The sequence below is a fragment of the Puma concolor genome, chromosome A3 (assembly GCF_028749965.1).
Source record: "Puma concolor isolate L17-30 chromosome A3, mPumCon1.1.hap2, whole genome shotgun sequence".
Lineage (NCBI taxonomy): Eukaryota > Metazoa > Chordata > Mammalia > Carnivora > Felidae > Puma > Puma concolor.
The window spans coordinates 125,268,643-125,285,612 of NC_141669.1; the positions used below are offsets into that span (position 1 = coordinate 125,268,643).

General features: G+C 48.1%; 1 protein-coding gene across 4 annotated transcripts in view; it reads left to right on the plus strand.

Moving 5' to 3' along the window:
* The window catches only part of PKIG (cAMP-dependent protein kinase inhibitor gamma), a 93,775-nt gene extending 77,214 nt beyond the window's left edge, over nucleotides 1–16,561 (plus strand). For all 4 annotated transcript variants that reach the window (XM_086702297.1, XM_086702295.1, XM_086702296.1 and 1 more), the window contains 2 exons: nucleotides 12,293–12,466; nucleotides 15,827–16,561. In XM_086702297.1, coding sequence (XP_086558423.1) covers nucleotides 12,319–12,466; nucleotides 15,827–15,906 — 228 coding nt within the window. In that variant the 5' untranslated portion in view covers nucleotides 12,293–12,318 and the 3' untranslated portion in view covers nucleotides 15,907–16,561. The remainder of the gene's footprint in view (nucleotides 1–12,292; nucleotides 12,467–15,826) is intronic.
* The last annotated feature ends 409 nt before the right edge of the window (nucleotides 16,562–16,970 follow it).

Here is a 16,970-nt window from a genome sequence, read left to right on the forward strand (position 1 = left end):
CGTCCCCCAGCCCTGTGGCCTCCTGGTCATCTTTCTGGACACCAGGCAAGCCCCGCCTCTTGCAACTCCTCCCTCTACCTGGCACAGCTTCCCCAGGTATTTGCCTCCCTTCCTTCCTTTGGGTCTGTGCACCGGTGTCTGTGCATCCAAGGCTCCCTGTCACTGTAGAGAACCCCACACCTCTTGCCCCGCTTTAGTTCTCTCCTTAGTACTTTCACCACCTGACATTTATTCTGTTTGCGTGTTAGGTGAATCACTCCACTAGAATGTCAGCGTCATGAGGGCAGAGGGTCTGTTTTGTTCGCTGCTGAACCCTCAGTACCCAGTGAGTGATAAATAGGAAGGAAGGGTGGAGTAACTTCCTTAAAATCAGTGCCTATAAACGACAGGCTTCCTGAGCCCCCACTCTGCCTTATATGTCTTTTTATTACAGCTCTTACCTTCCAAGCTCTTTAAAGATTCTTAAAGTTTTTAAAGGTTTATATACAGAAGTGGTCTCTAAACTCTTTTCTCTCTCCTTACCTGTGGGGGCTCTGACACCCTCTCGTCAGTAGTAGAGACACACACCACATCCTCCTGCCTAGTGTTACTAGAATCCCTGTGGGAGGCAAGGGGCGTGGCTTGAAACCGTCTCCTGGTGATCCTGGTAACCCTGGTGTATGCCCCTCACGCTGGTCACCCCACCTAGACCATGCGTGAGTTCATCTCCCCACCCAGACCATGAACTTCCCTCAAGGGCATAGTGATGTCTTACTGTTCTTGTATCCATGGCATCTGGTCCCAAGCCTGGTGCACAATGAGTGATGAGTAAAATTTTGTTGAATGAATGGATGGATAAATTAATAGTATAGAAATCACATCTTGCCGCTTTTCATTCTCCATAGTAGATTTAGGGAGTGCTTTCATATAGACTTCCAGAGAGCTGGCATGGCAGTAACCTGTTAGAGACCACTCTGGCTGGCTGCTGCTGAATAACACTGCAGCCCCAGTACTTAGTGGTTCAAAATAACAGTAATAATTTATTATCATCTCTCATGGTTTCTGTGGGTCAGAAATGTGGGGACAGCTTGGCTGGGCTCTTGTGGCTTGGATCTCATGCACTTGCAGTCAGATGGTGCTGGAATAGCTAGAGGCTGCCATAGCCAGCGGCTGCTGGCTGTATCTCTCTCCATGCCCTCCCAGGATCTCTCCATGTGGGCATTTCATTGGGTTGGTTTGGGCTGCCTCAAAGTGTGGAGCCTCAAATTCCCTACATGCAGCTCAGAGCTCCAAAGACAAGTGGCCCAAGAGAGAGCTAGCTGGAGGCTGTGTCTCCTTTCCTAACCTCGTCTTGGGAGTCCCACAGCATCGCTTCTATTGCATCCCATTAGTTAGGAGTAAGTCACTAAGGCCTGATCATTCAAGGGATGCAAATTAGACTCCCCTCTCGATGGGAGGAGCATCAAAGCATTTGCAGATGTGTTTCAAAACCACCACAAAGATCCCAGCTTACTCCTTCATTGCACATTTGAGGCACCCACTCTGTGAGGGGGAAGAACCTTGCCCAGAGGTACCCAGCAGAGCTGGTGCTCAGCCTCTGGACCTTTGGCCGGCCTGCTTGGAAGTGTACACTTTCCCTTCCTGCCCTCCCTGCACGGTCTGACGGGGACTGCCAGTCTCTGGGAACCATTTTAGCTAAGCCCTCACCAAGTTTAGATAGTGTGTAAACAGCAGGAGGCCCGGAGAGACCCAGCCTTCCTGGTCCCCAAGCGGTAATCCAGCTGGACTGTTCTGCCTCTTTCCAGAGACCTCCACAGAAACACAGATGTTCATGGATTGAAGAGTTTATATCACTGTCTCAATCCCCAGCCCCAGCTCTCTGCAGAATTCAGAGAATCAACCTAATACCACTGAAAAAATTCTGAAGATTTTTACCTCCAAATGAAAACTTTTTTTTTAATGTTTATTTTTTAGAGACAGAGCACAAGTTGGGGAAGGGTAGAGAGCCTGGGGCACAAAGTATCCAAAGCAGGCTCTGTGCTGACAGCAGAGAGTCTGATGTGGGGCTTGAGCTCATGAACCATGAGATCATGACCTGAGCTGAAGTCGGACACTTAACTGTCTGAGCCACCCAGGCGCCCCTGAAAATTCTAAATAGAACTTTTCTCAAGTGTGGGAAAAGTGCATGTGGGTATATGTTTCAGCCAGCACTGTAGAATATTTTCATGGGACTTCATTGCTTTCTTGCCCTTCCCTCAGGAATGCTTACTGTGAGGTTGGAGACTGATGGGAGAAAAGGGAACGGACAGCATTTAACAGATGCTTACTATATGCCAGGCAGGTGCTTTCATTTCTGTGTTTTGTAGCCTAATAGCACAGGCTCAATTCTACCCCACACTCAGTATACAACTTTGGGGAAGCTTCTTAACCTCTCTGCATCTCAGCTCTCTCTTCTGTAGAATAGGATTAAGAACACTTTCCACTTCACAGAGCTGTTATAAAATTAAATGACATAATGCCTGTAAGGTGCTTAGCACACAGCCTGGCATGCACTAAGGACTGTGTAAGTGCTGGCTCTGATCATTCCTCACAACCACCTTTCAAGGCAATTGTTATAGCCCCATCTTCCAGAAGAGGAATCTATTGGTCAGGTGAGTTGCCCAGCTATAGGGGCAGAAGCTGGTGACTCCCTAGCCCTTGCCGTGTCCACCACACTACACAAGACTCCCGGTGGCTCAGCCGTGCCTTCACGACATGCGGCAGTGGTGAGCTACAGAGGCTCTGAAAGCCTCATGCCCTGCAGGGCCCTCTGGTCAGGGTCCTAGAGCAGGAAAATGTGAAAAGACAGAGCCAGGAATCCATGTACAAGGCTCTGTAAAGAGCAGAATAACAGAGAATATTCCAGGCAGAGAGAACAGTCTCATGAAGGCCCTGAATTCAGGAAGAACTTAGTTGCTTTGCGGAATTGAAGAGTAAATGAGTCAAAAGACAGTGGAAATGGGAAGAAAGGTCACAGGGGAGGGCAGGGCCAGATCAACGCAGGACTTTAGGGACTGGTGGCATGAGTTTAGATTTTCCCAGATGTGAAATGGAAAAGCATCAGAGGTTGAAAGAAGCAGGGGAATGACCCAACGTCTGATTTGCAAACATCACCCCAGTTGTTTGTGTAGAAAATGGACCGTGGGCCAAGGGCAGAGCAGTGATGCAGTGAGGACGCTCCACCAGGGGTACAGGTGAGGAAAGATGGAGACCAGGTGGTGACCATGGAGAGGGGAGGAAGGCAGATCCAGGCTGAGCTTCCCAAGTAGAAATGATGGGACCTGGTGACAGATTATACATGAGTGGAGGCTGAGGAGGAATCCAGGATGCCTTCAGGTCTCCAGCTTGAGCAGCGTGGACAGATGGTGTCTTCACTGAGCTGGGGAAGGCTAGATGAGGCAGGCTTGTGGCTTCACATGTGAGGTTTGAAATGGAGTGGGATGTCCAAGGGACATGCTAAGTAGGCAGACTGGCAACTCTAGAACTCTGGAGAGTGGCCTCTGGCTATATAGAGAGTCATCAACACACACTTTTTTTTTTTTAATTTTTTTTATGTTTGTTTATTTTTAAGAGGGAGACAGAGTGTGAGCGGGAGGGAGAGCGAGGAGGAGACACAGAACTGGAAGCAGGCTCCAGGCTCTGAGCTGTCAGCACAGAGCCTGACACGGGGCTCGAACTCACAAACTCTGAGATCATGACCTGAGCCAAAGTCGGACACTTAACCAGCGACTAAGCCACCCAGGCGCCCCTGTCAACACACACTCTTAAGGGAAAGGGTTGAGAACTTCCAGGGACCCAACGGAGAGAGAGGAGGACCAAGCCAGATCCTGATTCTTGTCCTGGGGGGCCTGTAACATAAAAGTCCCTGACAAAGGAGGCACCTGTGTGGAAGAGGTTGTGGCATGGCCCGAGAGGTTAGGGGACGCCCCTGGAAGACAGTGATCTGAGAAAAGTCCATGGGGACTAGCAACCAGGAGGTCAGTGAGGACTTTGTGTGACTTGGCACCCTGCCTGTCCTTTCCTCCTCACTGAGTGGCCTCCCAAAGCCTGTGTCTCTACCACCTGCTTCTGGGGCTACATGGTTCTGGCCCTCTGGGCGCAGAGGCCAAGCCTCTGCCTAACTGCCTCCAAATGAAACCTCATTGGAAGCTGCTCTTTGAGTGGGCATCAGGCATTGCCCTGGCAGGAGACTCCTCTCTAGTGACTCCCCTCTGGGTGTGCCCCTAAGGCACCTAGATAGAGCTTGGTGCCGGTCCGCCCCCTTAGTGCAGGCCTCACATGGTTAGATTGAGCTGCCTGCCCCTTCTCAGGTTCTGGGAATGTACTTACTTTGGGACCCTGACTTTCCTGCTTGCTTCCCTCTGGTCCTGGCTGCCTGTCACAGGGAAAAGCTGCTTCCCTCTGAGTCTGAGAAATGCCAGCTGAGTAGGCCCTGGTATTTCCATCAGGTTTCCACAGCCCTTTCTTCTCTCAGAGAAGCCTTCCAGAGCATTTTCCCCACCTCTGAGGAGGCCTCTCCCATGGGACCAAGTCTCATTCTGTGCCCTTTGCAAAAGGGTCTGCTTTCTTTTTGTATGGTCTTTGCAAATACTTTTTAAAAAAGAAAAAAAAAAAAAAACAGGAAATGACCTTTCTGGTATATTTGGAAAACAATTTGGAGTTGTACTGGAATCTGCCTGAGCAATGAGGACGAATAGCTGTGGACTTGGAACAGACCATGTAGCTCTTGGCAGAGCCCAGGGCCTCTTCCGTTTACAGGGCTGGGGACAGTGTTAAAAACTAAAGGGAGAAGGCGGTTTCCTGTGGGGAGCTTGACAGTGCCCAGAGCAAGCACCTGCGAGAGCCCCTGACCCCAGGCCACCAAGGGTCTGGGCCTGGGAAGCTGAGTACAAGAGTCTTCCCTTCCATCCTAAGCATTCGGAGTCAGATGCCTTACAAGTGACCAGACCCCAAGAAGGGCTCCCAAATCTGAAAACGAGGATGAGTGGAGGAGCAGCATCACTTTTGAGCACCTCATAGGGCTGGAGCTGAGATGAGGAGATATTAGATGGCTGTAGACGCAGATTGTTTTCTCTGCCTGGATCACACTCTGTCCAGCTTTGCTGTAGACCTCAGCACAAGGTCACCTGCTTAAGGAGGCCTTCGCTGACCATATAACCCTTAACTAAACATCCACACACAGAGAACCCTGTTCTCTTCTTTCAATGCACTTATCACTATCTGTGATGATAAATCATTGACCTGTTCAATGCCTTTTTCTCTTACCAAATTGTAAATGTCTTTTTATTCTCCAAAATATATCCCATACCTGACACAGTGCCTGGCATATGGAAGGTGGTCAGTAAACAATGAATGAATGAATGAATGAATGAATGAATGGAGAAAGAAAAAGAGAAGGGAGGGAGGGAGAGAGAGAGAGAGAAATGTCAGGACTGAAAGAGACGTAGGGAGCATATTTCAACCTTTGTTATATTCAGATGGGTAGAAAGGAAGATGGGGGTGTTGGAGAGAGAGAGAGAGTCAGAGAGTCAGAGTCAGTCACCCTATGGCACAGAGATTGAGCCAGACCTTTGGCCACTGTTCTGTTGCAGGGTTGCACACCCTTTGCTCCTTCTGCCTTGGAATCTAGAACATCTTCTATCATTTACTCATTCATCAAATATTCATATATCAGTATACATGCCAGCCAGAGCCACCACTTGTGTGGAACTAACATTCACCTCACCACCTTCAGCACCATAAATAACAAAAGAAGGAAGTGTAAGTTTTTGGCCTTCTGTGCACCATTAAACATAGAGAGTAAAAACAAAGGAGTTGAATGAAAATGTCAAAAAGACAGTTTTACTGGTAAGACACCCAGTGAAAACAGGCCATACTAATGACTTATTAATTGTGTGCCTCTTACATTGCACATAACTTATCAGACCCTACACACGCCATCTCATTCAGTCCTCACAACAGCCCCCTGATCAGCAGGGTGTTACTGTTATCCCCACACTGCTGAGGAAGAAACTGGAGTCCAGAGAGGTGAAGGGCGATGTCCAAGGTCTCTGAGCCAGTGAATAGGGACTCCGGGCGGCATGTTTGTCCTAGATGCCATCTATTACACCACACACGCCCCTGGGAGATTTGCAGTGTCGCTAGGGCTCCCGAAAGGGGGGAGTGGTGTGGGAGAAAGAGCTCTGGGCCAGGAGTTAGGACCCCTAGATGCAAGAACTTTAGGCAAGTCATTTTTTCTTTCTGAACCTCCGTTTCCCCAGCTATTAATGAGAGGCTTGTCTAGATGAGCTCTGGGATCCCCTTCAGTTTGATTATTCTACAGATGGTTTTGAGAGAAGTGGAAAAATTAATTAAGATAGATCTCTAACTCATACATTTGAGTAAATAAATTCCAGATCAAGCAAAGATTTAAATGTGAAAAAGTCATGAATGTGTAAGAAATAAACAAGGGAGAATTCTTTACTAATCTCAGAGTGGGGAAGACATTTCTGTATGTGATGCAGAATCTAGAAACTATAAAATAAAATATGGATCAGTTTGACTACATGAATAGAGAAAAATGTGTGCATGTGAAGAAATGCCAAAAATAAAGCCATAGAACAAATGACAAGTAAAAATTACTTATAATTTCTCTTAAGGCAAAAAGATTAATTTCCTTAATGTATAATGAACTCCTGCAAATCAATAAGAAAAAGAGCTACAGTCCAATAGAAAAATGGGCACAGGATTTAAGTAAACAGTGTACAGAAAAGGAAATAGACATGGAATGATGGTCAGCTTCACTCACAGGAACAGTACAAGCTAAAACAGCCAACTACTGTTTCATCTTTCAGACTGAGGGAAAAAAAGACAAAAAGACAAGTGTTGATAGGAATGTGTTGAAACAAAGTGTTCCTCATACATGCCCAATGAGAGTTAACCTCTGTGGAGGCAGATTTGGCAGTGTCTATTACCCTACCCAAATCACAGATCCTTTAATGAATGTGGCAGTTCTACTTTTATGGAAGCCAGGGGCGCCTGGCTGGCTCAGTTGGTGGCGTGTGGGACTCTTGATCTCGGGGTTGTGGGTTCAAGCCCCAAGTTGGGTGTAGAGATTACTTTAAAACAAACAACAACAACAACAACAAAAAAAAAACCCAAAGTCCATCAAGAGGGAAGTAATCAGTCTACAACAATGAGACGACAGAATACCATACTGTCAGTGAAGAAAGTTTTAGCTATATAAAGATTTTGGGTTTGTCTCTTGTGTTTTTTTGATGTAATCAGTGCTGTGGTTTCAGGTCCTCTGCCCATTTTTAATTGGATTACGTGTGTTTTTTTGTGTTGAGTTGTATAAGTTATTTATGTGTTGTGGATATTACCCCCTTATCAGATATATCATTTGCAAATACCCTCTCCCATTCAGGTCTGTCTTTTCATTTTGTTGATGGTTTCTTTCACTGTGCACAAAAATTTTTATTTTGATATAGTTCCAATAGTTTATTTTTGTTTTTTGTTTCCCTTGCCTTAGGAAATATGTTTAGAAAAATATTGCAAGGCCAAAGAGATTACTGCCTGTTTTCTTGTAGGGGTTTCATGGTTTTATGTCACATATTTAGGTCTTTAATCCATTTTGAGTTTATTTTGGTGTATGGTATAAGAAAGTGGCCCAGTTTTCCTAGCGCAACTTATTGAAGAGACTGTCTTTTCCCCGTTGTTTATTCTTGCCTCCTTTGTCATAGATTAATTGGCCATATAAGCACGGGTTTATTTCTGGGCTCTTCATTCTGTTGCATTGATCTAGGTATCTGTTTTTGTACAAAGACCATACTGCTTTGATACTACAGCTTTGTAGTCTATCTTGAAATCTGGGGTTGTGATACCTCCAGCTATATTCTTCTTTCTCAAGATTGCTTTGCCTGTTTGGGGTCTTTTGTTTGTTCGTACAAATTTTAGTATTATTTAGTATTCAGTATTATTTTAGTTCTGTGAAAAATGCTGTTGGTATTTTGACAGGGATTACATTGAATCTGTAGATGGCTTTAGGTGGTCTGGGACATTTTAACAATGTTCTTCCAATTCATGATCATGAAATATCTTTCTATTTGTGTCATCTTCAGTTACTTTCATCAGTATTTTCTAATTTTCAGAGTACAGGTCTTTCACCTCCTTGATTAATAAGTATATTCCTAGTAATTTATTCTTTTTGGTGCATGTCCTCTTTTTGAGTTTTATACTACATGCACATGTATTCAAAAAGGAAATAATTTAAAAATAAAGTGAATGTTTTCACTATGAAAAATACAAAAATTTTAATTGTAATTTAAATATGTGATATCATTTTTTATTTAACAGTTGTGAGCATTTTCCCATGTCTTCTAAAAATATTCACAAACATTTTAATGCCTGAAGTGTATTTCATTTGGCTATAAATTAAACATTTGTATAATTGTATATATTTCTCTGTTGTCCATATATGAGCTCATTTTAGTGTCTTAGTTTTTGACTATTATAAATACCATAATGAACATCTTTGTATATCTGCATTTACAACTTGGATTTTTTTCTTAGAACAGTTATGAGCTTAGTTGCTCAAGGATATGAAAAAAGTTGGTTTCTTTTTTTTTTTAAGTTTACTTATTTTTGAGAGAGACAGAGCGTGCATGCATGAGAAGGGCAGAGAGAGAGAATCCCAAGCAGGTGCTGTCAGCACAGAGTCCTTCTCGAGGCTCTGTCTCACGAACAGTGAGATCATGACCTGAGCCGAATTAAGAGTCGGACACTTAACCGACTGAGCCACCCAGGCACCCAAAAGTTGAGGTTTCTTGATGCATTTTATCATATCACTCTCCAGAGATGTTCTGGTGGTTTATACTGTCATAGGCAGTCTGATAATGACCATTTTCTGACGTAGTTCCCAACTCTAAGGATTCATTTCCCCGTTGCTGTTGACTGTAAGCAGCAGAGAGCAAGAATTCAAGTGTTGAAGAAAAATGAAATTGTGTACTTGTGCTGTGGCGCAGGGGGCTCCCCAGACTAAACCCTACAATCGCTCTGGAATCCCTGTTACCCAAGGGAACGAGGATGGGGCAGGGGCAGCTGGAGCATGTTGGCTGGGTTGGTGTTTTCCAGGATTGGGCTTTGCACTTGGCACACTTCCCTGAACCAGGAGGATCAGCTCCCTGCACAGGGCAGCTTGTAAGGTCAGCCAGGCAAGGGCAGGAGTCAAAGCCCCAGGGTGTCTATTCCATCAGGAAGCTGGCCTTTTAGATGTAGCTTGTAACTCCATCCCACAGTGGCATCAGATTCTAGAGGTACCGGACAAGAACGTTACATCAGTCTACAGTAGCCTGAGGCCTTTCCCAGCAGCCTTGCGGAGTCACTTTATCATCCCCACCAATTGGCTAAGAGAGATGGAGGGACAATAGACAGGTAGATACAAACTTGAGAAATATTTATTGAGCACATACTCTTTGCCAGGCACTGTTTGAGAATCTAAAGATGAAGCACAGAGCATGTTGGCCCAGCTGCCAAGATTAGGCCTTTGGGTCTGGTGTGGTGAAATCTCCTGGAGCTTTTCTAGTTGGAGAAAAGCTAAGGAGACAGAGCTTGGGGAGATGGTGTGGCCTGCCCAGGGTCTGTCCCTTCCCCTCAGATGTAGATGTAACATGGAGGATGGGCTTTGGGTCTAAGATATTTCTGAGTCATGGTTATGAACTCACCTCACTGACCTCAGAGGGCTCTTGTGGCAATTTAGTAAGTGAGGTAGGGAAAGCACAGAACGACTTGGCAAGTGTTACCTTTATTATTATTGTTTAGAATTGTCATAAATTTTCGTGTTATTACTGTTGTTGCAACAGGCCATTCCCCTGTTCTGAAGCTTTGAGCCATTTCCCGAGAGAGAGTGCAGGAGTGAAATTTCTGTGACCTGCAGAAGGAACCACTTCTGGGGCTTCAGAGAGTTCGTTGTGTTGTTTTGTTTTTTTTACTGACAAGACCAAGCACTGGGGCAACTTCTTTCTCTCAAGGCAACCAAAAAAAAAAAAAAAAAAAATAGCCTGAGCACACCCTCTGCTGGAGCTTGGGGGGATTGCCTTAGACAGGATCCGGCCCTGCCTTTATTTTACAGATGGGGGAACAGAGGTCTGGAGAGGAGCTGAGCATTCTGAGTGCCCCTGCTGTATTCTTTAGTGGTCTCTTCTGAGCTCGGTGTTGTGAGGAGACATTGGGGCCAGCCCTCCACACCAGTAGCCCAGTCTTTCACACATGCACACTCCCCTTTGGCACTTCCCAAGCCCACCCTAGGCACCTTCTGCCAATGTCAGTTACCTAAGAAAAGCATCACACGGTAACTTGGGCTGATAAGAACTTCTGCAATTACAAAAATACAGTCTTAGAAGTTCCCCTTAGTTACAAAGAACCACACTTGATAAGGTAATTTTTTTCCTTGTATTTGCTCTTTCCCTACAGAAACTAGTTTCTATGTTAGGTGTTGTTTTGCAGTTAACAGTTTATCTCAGAAACCTTGCCATATCAGTACAGGTTCATCTGGTATGATTTGATTGCCTTCAGAAACTCAGAGGTGTTCAGTGAGAGATATTCATGTCCCCCTAGCAGATGAACATTTTAATACAGTAGCAATACTGATTGTTGACAAGGGTGCAGATAAATGGACAATCTTATAGTGCTGTGCGTGGGAATATAAATAGGAGTAGTACAGAATTTATAAGTTTTTTTTCCCTTCATCTTTTATTGTCCTAAATACCTATGCTATTCACAAAGGCAACTTGGAAATGTGTCTAAACAATGTGGCTTAAATATCATCTCACCCTTCCTTTTAACCCAGCAATTCTACTTCTAGAAATGCATTCTAAGGAAATAACTAGAGCTAGACACAGATTTACATAAAGACCACATACTGTGTGTAAATGGAAGACAATTGGAAATACCTCCATGTTCATTTCTAGAGGACTGATCAAATCTTGGTACATCCAAGTACACATGTACAAAACTCACCTAGAGAGAACCTTAAATGATATGTTCTAGAGTGTTCTACAGAGTAGGCTATAAAATACAATACATGGTATGATCTCCCAATTTTTAAAAAATGTATGTGGCTCTTTTTTATGTATGTGGTCCTCTTCTCACTCTAGGCTAGATTATCAACGACCAGAGCTCTTAATCATAGTAACTCCTAATTTCCTGTCTTTCTTCCCCATGCGACCCCCATCCCTCTTCTGAGTTCTAGCCCCGTACTTCCATTGACCTACTGTACGTCTCCCCATTGAGGGCTCACAGGCCTCTCCAAGTTGGTGTGGTCAAATAGAACTCAGCCTTCACCCCACCATCATGCCCCAAAATATTCCTTCTGTGCTGTTCATCTCAGTCAACCACATTTTCATCTGCTTACTCATGTCAGAAAGCTCACTTCCCCACCATTCAGATACCAGGTTCTATTGATTTAGCCTCCAAATTACATCTAGAATCTGCACCACCACCTCCTGCCTCCACGGACCATCCTCTCACACCTGACCTTCTGCAGGAGCCCTCAACTTGCCCACTTCTGGGCCCTGCTCAACCCAGATGTCAGAGTCATCTTTGAAAATGCAGATCTGAGCTTTTGTGACCTGGCCAAAACTCTTGAGTTGTCAGGTTGCAGAGGTGATCTGGCCCCTGCCCAGCTAAGCAGCATCCTTGGTGTCACTGCCCCTTACCCAGCATACATGAGTCTGTGGCTCTTTTGGTTCTTCTGTTCCACCAAACCCGTCCCTCCCCTGAGCCTTCACATGTGCTCTTCCCCTCAACTCCTTATCTAGATAACACCTGTTCTTCCCTGGAGCTCATCTAAAACATCACTTCCTGATCCCCAGCCTTGGTCAGACCCTGGTAGTCACTCCAGCACCCTGCCTTCTCCCTGGAAGCCCTGAGCACCCAGACAGTTCCTCGGGTGATTTAGGCAATTTACTGTGGCCCCCAGCAGGCTGTAGGCTCCCGGAGGGCAGGGACTGTGGCTGACTTGTTCATGGCTTCATCTGTAGCATCTAGCCAGTGCTAGATATTTATCAGTAACTTTAGAGGAAAGACAAGGGATGTTCTTTCAACTGGCAATAGTGGTTTTCTGGGTGTGAAACTTTGGGTGATTTATTTTGTTCTTCACACTTTTCTGTGCTGTTTTCAATGATTAAGGCAGAAACTGTCATTTTGTCGAAAGACATCCGTGCTAGGGACCGGAGCAGAGTCTTCCCTGCAGGATGGACCCGGCCTCACCTTTGTGCTCCTGCCCCTTTGCCCACAGGCCTGAAGAGCGATGCGACAGGCGTGATGGAGGTCGAGTCCTCCTACTCGGACTTCATCTCCTGTGACCGGACAGGCCGTCGGAACGCGGTCCCTGACATCCAGGGGGACTCTGAGGCTGTGAGCGTGAGGAAGCTGGCTGGAGACATGGGCGAGCTGACACTCGAGGGGGCAGGTCAGAACCCACGGGTCTTTAGCATTCCTACACTTCTGGGCTCCAGGGCTGTCCTCCAAGTCATAGACCACCCACTCCAAATCAGTCCCAGGTGGCATCTCAGGCCCTGAGGACTCTCTGGCCAGGAACCTGGGGCTCCTCCCTTTCCTCGCTGCCCTCCATCCACAGGGCCTGTCAGTTCTCCCAGACTCAGCCCAGGTCCTTCGGCTTCCCTCCAGCCCCACAGCCTCCCTGCACCACTCCCTGCCGGCCAGTTGCCAGCAAGACAGCAAGACTCACTCAGACCATCCTGTCTCCTCCTGCCTCTGCCAAGCCCATCATCACAGGGCCCTGCCGTGGGGCCAGACCCTACCATGCCCTGCCTCTGGGTTCTCACCGGGGGTCCCTCTCCCTTCACTTTCTGTCCTCCAGCCATACCCACCATTAGTCTGTTTCTGTCAGGGTGCAGGCCTGCCCTGTCCAGAGCCTTCTGTGTCAGTTTCCTCTACTAGAACCTTCCCATTCAGTCCTGGGGTTGCCATCTCCCCGCTCAGGCTGTACTCAGAGGCACCTGCCCAGTCACTGACCTTCGTCACTCTGACAAGGTTTCATGTGTTTAAATGTGAGCTTCAGGAGAGCAGGGGCCTTCTCTTCTGCCGGCGCATAGCAGGTGCCTGGGAACTACAGGCTTCATGAATGAATGGGGGAGATAGCAAGCCAGCCGCCAACGCCCACAGTGCCTGGGGCCACCCTTCTTTCAGCCCTGGGACCTTCCTCTAGACAGCCTTCTCTGACCCTCCTGCACTGGGTAGAGCCCTCTCCTCCCTGTCCCCAGAGTTCCACGGAGGCGGTGTCTGTACCACATCACCTCCTACAGCAAACTGCAACTGTAGGGCTCCGTGGGTCTCCCACAGAGCTGTCCTGGAGGGCCACCATCTTACTTTCCCCCATGTAGCCTTCAGTCCAGAGCCCTTGGTGCTTGTTTGCCAGAAGTGACCATGGAGTACGGAGCAGACTGTGGGCACATGGACTCACCCCTCTCCTGTGACAGATGGCCCTACAGGCCCAAGAAGCTGGGCGGCTTGCTCAAGGTCACCAGCAAGTTAACACTGTTAGAATGGCAACCTGCCCAAGGAAGCACACCCCATACCTCCCCCAACCTCCCCCCCGCCTTTCCTGTGGCCACGCTCCTCACAGCTCACCTCAGCCTGCTGCCTCGGAGCCAGAGGAAAGCACGTCTGTTTCTCAACAGCCCCTTAACATGCTGCTCCCTGGGGCTGGTTCTTCCTGCCCTCCCCTCACCTGCCTCACCTTGCTTGCTCTTAGAGACCCAGACTGCTCTACTGAGAAGCCTTCCCTGACAGCCTCAAGCCAGAGGCGACACCTCTGCTCCCAGCCACCTCCATTACCCCACTTAGCACAGCGCCCCTCCTCTCCCACCTGGATCTTTGTCTCGCGTACGTGCTACATGGTGGCATATCGGCATATTGCTCGCAGCTTCTGCATCCTTATGCTCAGCTCTAGTGAACGGTTTTCTGTCTCCTTCTACCTCAGTAGTAGTAAGCACTCATCCATGGACACAGGCCCTTCTCATACCTGTTTCCTCTCATTTGGAATCCTTGAAGTGTCTGGGTCCTCTGGGTCTAGGACATTTGCCTGCCAGGGTGACGGACATTTGAAAAGGGGACCTGAGGAAGGAACAGTGTTCAATGCAAGGAAATGAAGCAGTCATGCTGGAGTGTAGGCCAGCCTGGCTGACGAACCTTCCAGTAGGCCCTGCAATGAGCCGTTTCCACAGGCAGGCCTGGGGGACTGTGCTCAGTCCCCTGGACTCACTGAGGGAGTGGGCCTACAAAGATTCTGACCAGCAGACCCGGCTTAGAATCTGTTTGCTTAAAACAGCCCAGGAGACAGATGCCCAGCTGGACGGAAGGGGAAGTATGGCCTTGGCCTGTCCTGGAGGCCCAGCTGCCAGCCTTCCCAAGTCTGTGGCCTGTTGGTGTTTGTTAACGCTCCCTAAGCATATCGTACACAAGCCTTTGCCTTTCCTGCCTTATGTGGGGAGGATGTTTCCCTACTTTGCCTAATGATAAGAGACAAGACATGAAGAAAGGAATACACTGCCCAGCAGTTTCTGACCATGAAAAATTCTGACCAGTTTCAAATTGTGCCCTGAAACTGACCCCAAGGAAGTCCCAAGAATACTGATTGGTGAAGAAAGTGCTTGAGAACCTTCTCCCCAAGAGAGAGCTGGGACTGGCACAGAGGAACTGTTGGCGAAGACATTCCCACGTGCCGGGTGACCACCTTTGGCCCTACGCCTTGGTCACACACAGGTGAAGGTGTCCCCATCCTCACTTTAAACAAATTGCCTGAGGTCCCACAGCAAGGAAACAGAGCAGAGATTACTAGGGAATCCAACGAGAATGTTCCTGCTGGCCAGGGCAGGAAGCTCAGGGTCAAATTGGGTATCAGAACCTGGGAAATTTGCCCGAAGTGCAGACTAGTCTGTCAGGCTTCTGGAGGGCCAGAAGGACCCTCTGGGCCCAAGCTTTTGTTACAGGACCACCCAGGATAGGGGTAGTGGTGGGGATGGGCACCAGACATCCACGTTCTGGCTGCACCACTGGCTACCACCACCTTCTCAGACTGCTACGCAGGTGGGATGAAGCAGTGCCGAGGACAGCCAGCCTTCATAAACCCTGGAGAGTGCTGCTTTGTGGCCGAAAAAAATTCAGTGGGAAAGACATTGGCTCTCTCCACTGCTTATCTCTAGCAAATCAGTTCATGTCTTCAAGCCTGCTTTTCCCATCTATATCATGACTCTAATCATAATTTCCAGGCTGTGTGGATGCTCCAGCCTCAGGAGCTCAGGACAGGGTGGGGTGGTTCTCCTTGGTCAGTGTAGGGATTGGTCTAAGGATGCAAAGACAGCGGCCCTATTGGGAGGTCGGGCTGGTCTGGTAAGGACACAGCACAGTGAAACGGCCACACCCTGGTACTCCTCTGAGCTAGCCTGTTCCCTGCCCCTTCTCTGTCTTATGAGAACAACTACCACTCACTGAGCACCCATTCCATGCCGGGACTTCACATTTGCCCCCTCCTTTTGAGAACCTTCACAGACAGCCTGATCCTCAACTGAGGCTTGTAGCAGTCATCATAAGCCTGGCCTTTCATTGACCTTAATTATACTAGTAACACCGCCTGCATTTTCTTCGTAAACGTCGTTAGAGGCCAAGCTAAGGGTCTTTTTGGCCATGGCCACCCTTAATCCAGCTCCTGCCCTGCGCCCCGGGGCTCACCCACTGTTCCGACTTCAGCTGCATCCTTCCAGCCCTTCTGTGCTTTACGTTTGTGTATATGCTTCTTTTCTCTCTTCAGAAGGACAGACAGAGGCGGGCACCCCAGACAAGGAAGCTAGCAAGCAGCCTGAGAGCAACGATGGGACCACCTCGTCTTGAGTCTGACCTTGCCCATGGAAGGTGGAAGAGAGACCTGCTGTCCCCACCTGGACAGGGAGCCCTGGCATTGGCCTGGCAGCCCCTTCTCTGAGCCCCTGTACCAGGCAAGCCAGGCCAGAGTGAAAAGGCACCCCCGGAGGCCGCCGTGGCCCCTACCCTGGAAAAACCCTCCCCCTGCACCCTCAGGCTCCACTCGCCCACCACCTCCTCACCGTGCCCGGGCACACTCTCAAGACCCTGTAGCTGCGGGGCATTATTTATTCAGCGGGCACCTGGGTGAGCAGCACCCCAAGAACACGCCTCCATAGGTGGTCTGGGCGGCAACCACGGCCCAGCTCTGCCCCGCCTTCTCCAAGCCCAACCTTCTGGGTCAAGACCTTCGTATCCCTTTTTTTAAAAAACACTTTTAAACTTTTTAAAAACTATAAACCTCTTTTCAGCAGAGAGGAAGGGAGCTGATTTTTTTTTTTTTTTTTTTTTGGAAGGCATTGTAAGCAGAACTGACCATCTGTGCAGCTCCGCGTCCCCTCGTGGAGCTTCACGGATCCATTTCTAGGGAAGGGGTTTTGTGCTCACAACTGATCAACTCTTTGCCCTTTCTACCAACATAAGTGGCACCTAGGACCCAAGAAATAAATGCTGATGATTTGTGTGACTGGTTTAAGATTATTTCTCCTTTAAGCAGCAAAAGCAGGGGTGGGCCAGGTTTCCCCGAGTTAGTTGGGATCTGTCACTGCCCCGGGTTTCCATGGAAGGGCATACCTGAGAAGATGCTGGTATTCCACAGAGGCTGGCACCCTTCTTGGCCTGGTGCCTGATGAGTCTTCTTCCATCTGTCCCTCTTGCTTACCCCAGTCCACAGCTCACCCCCACGGGCAGGCCCAGCCCTTAAAACCTACAGTGAGAGGGGGCTCAGAGGTAGCATTTAAGCACATAACTCTTCAAGAGAAGCCTGGTTTCTTCTTGAGGGAAGGCAGGCTATGGTTCCCTCTTTGCCCGCCCCCAGCATCAGAAGCTCTAGCTTCTCCTTTGCAGCCCCCGCCAGGGTCCCAGGGTCCCGCTGC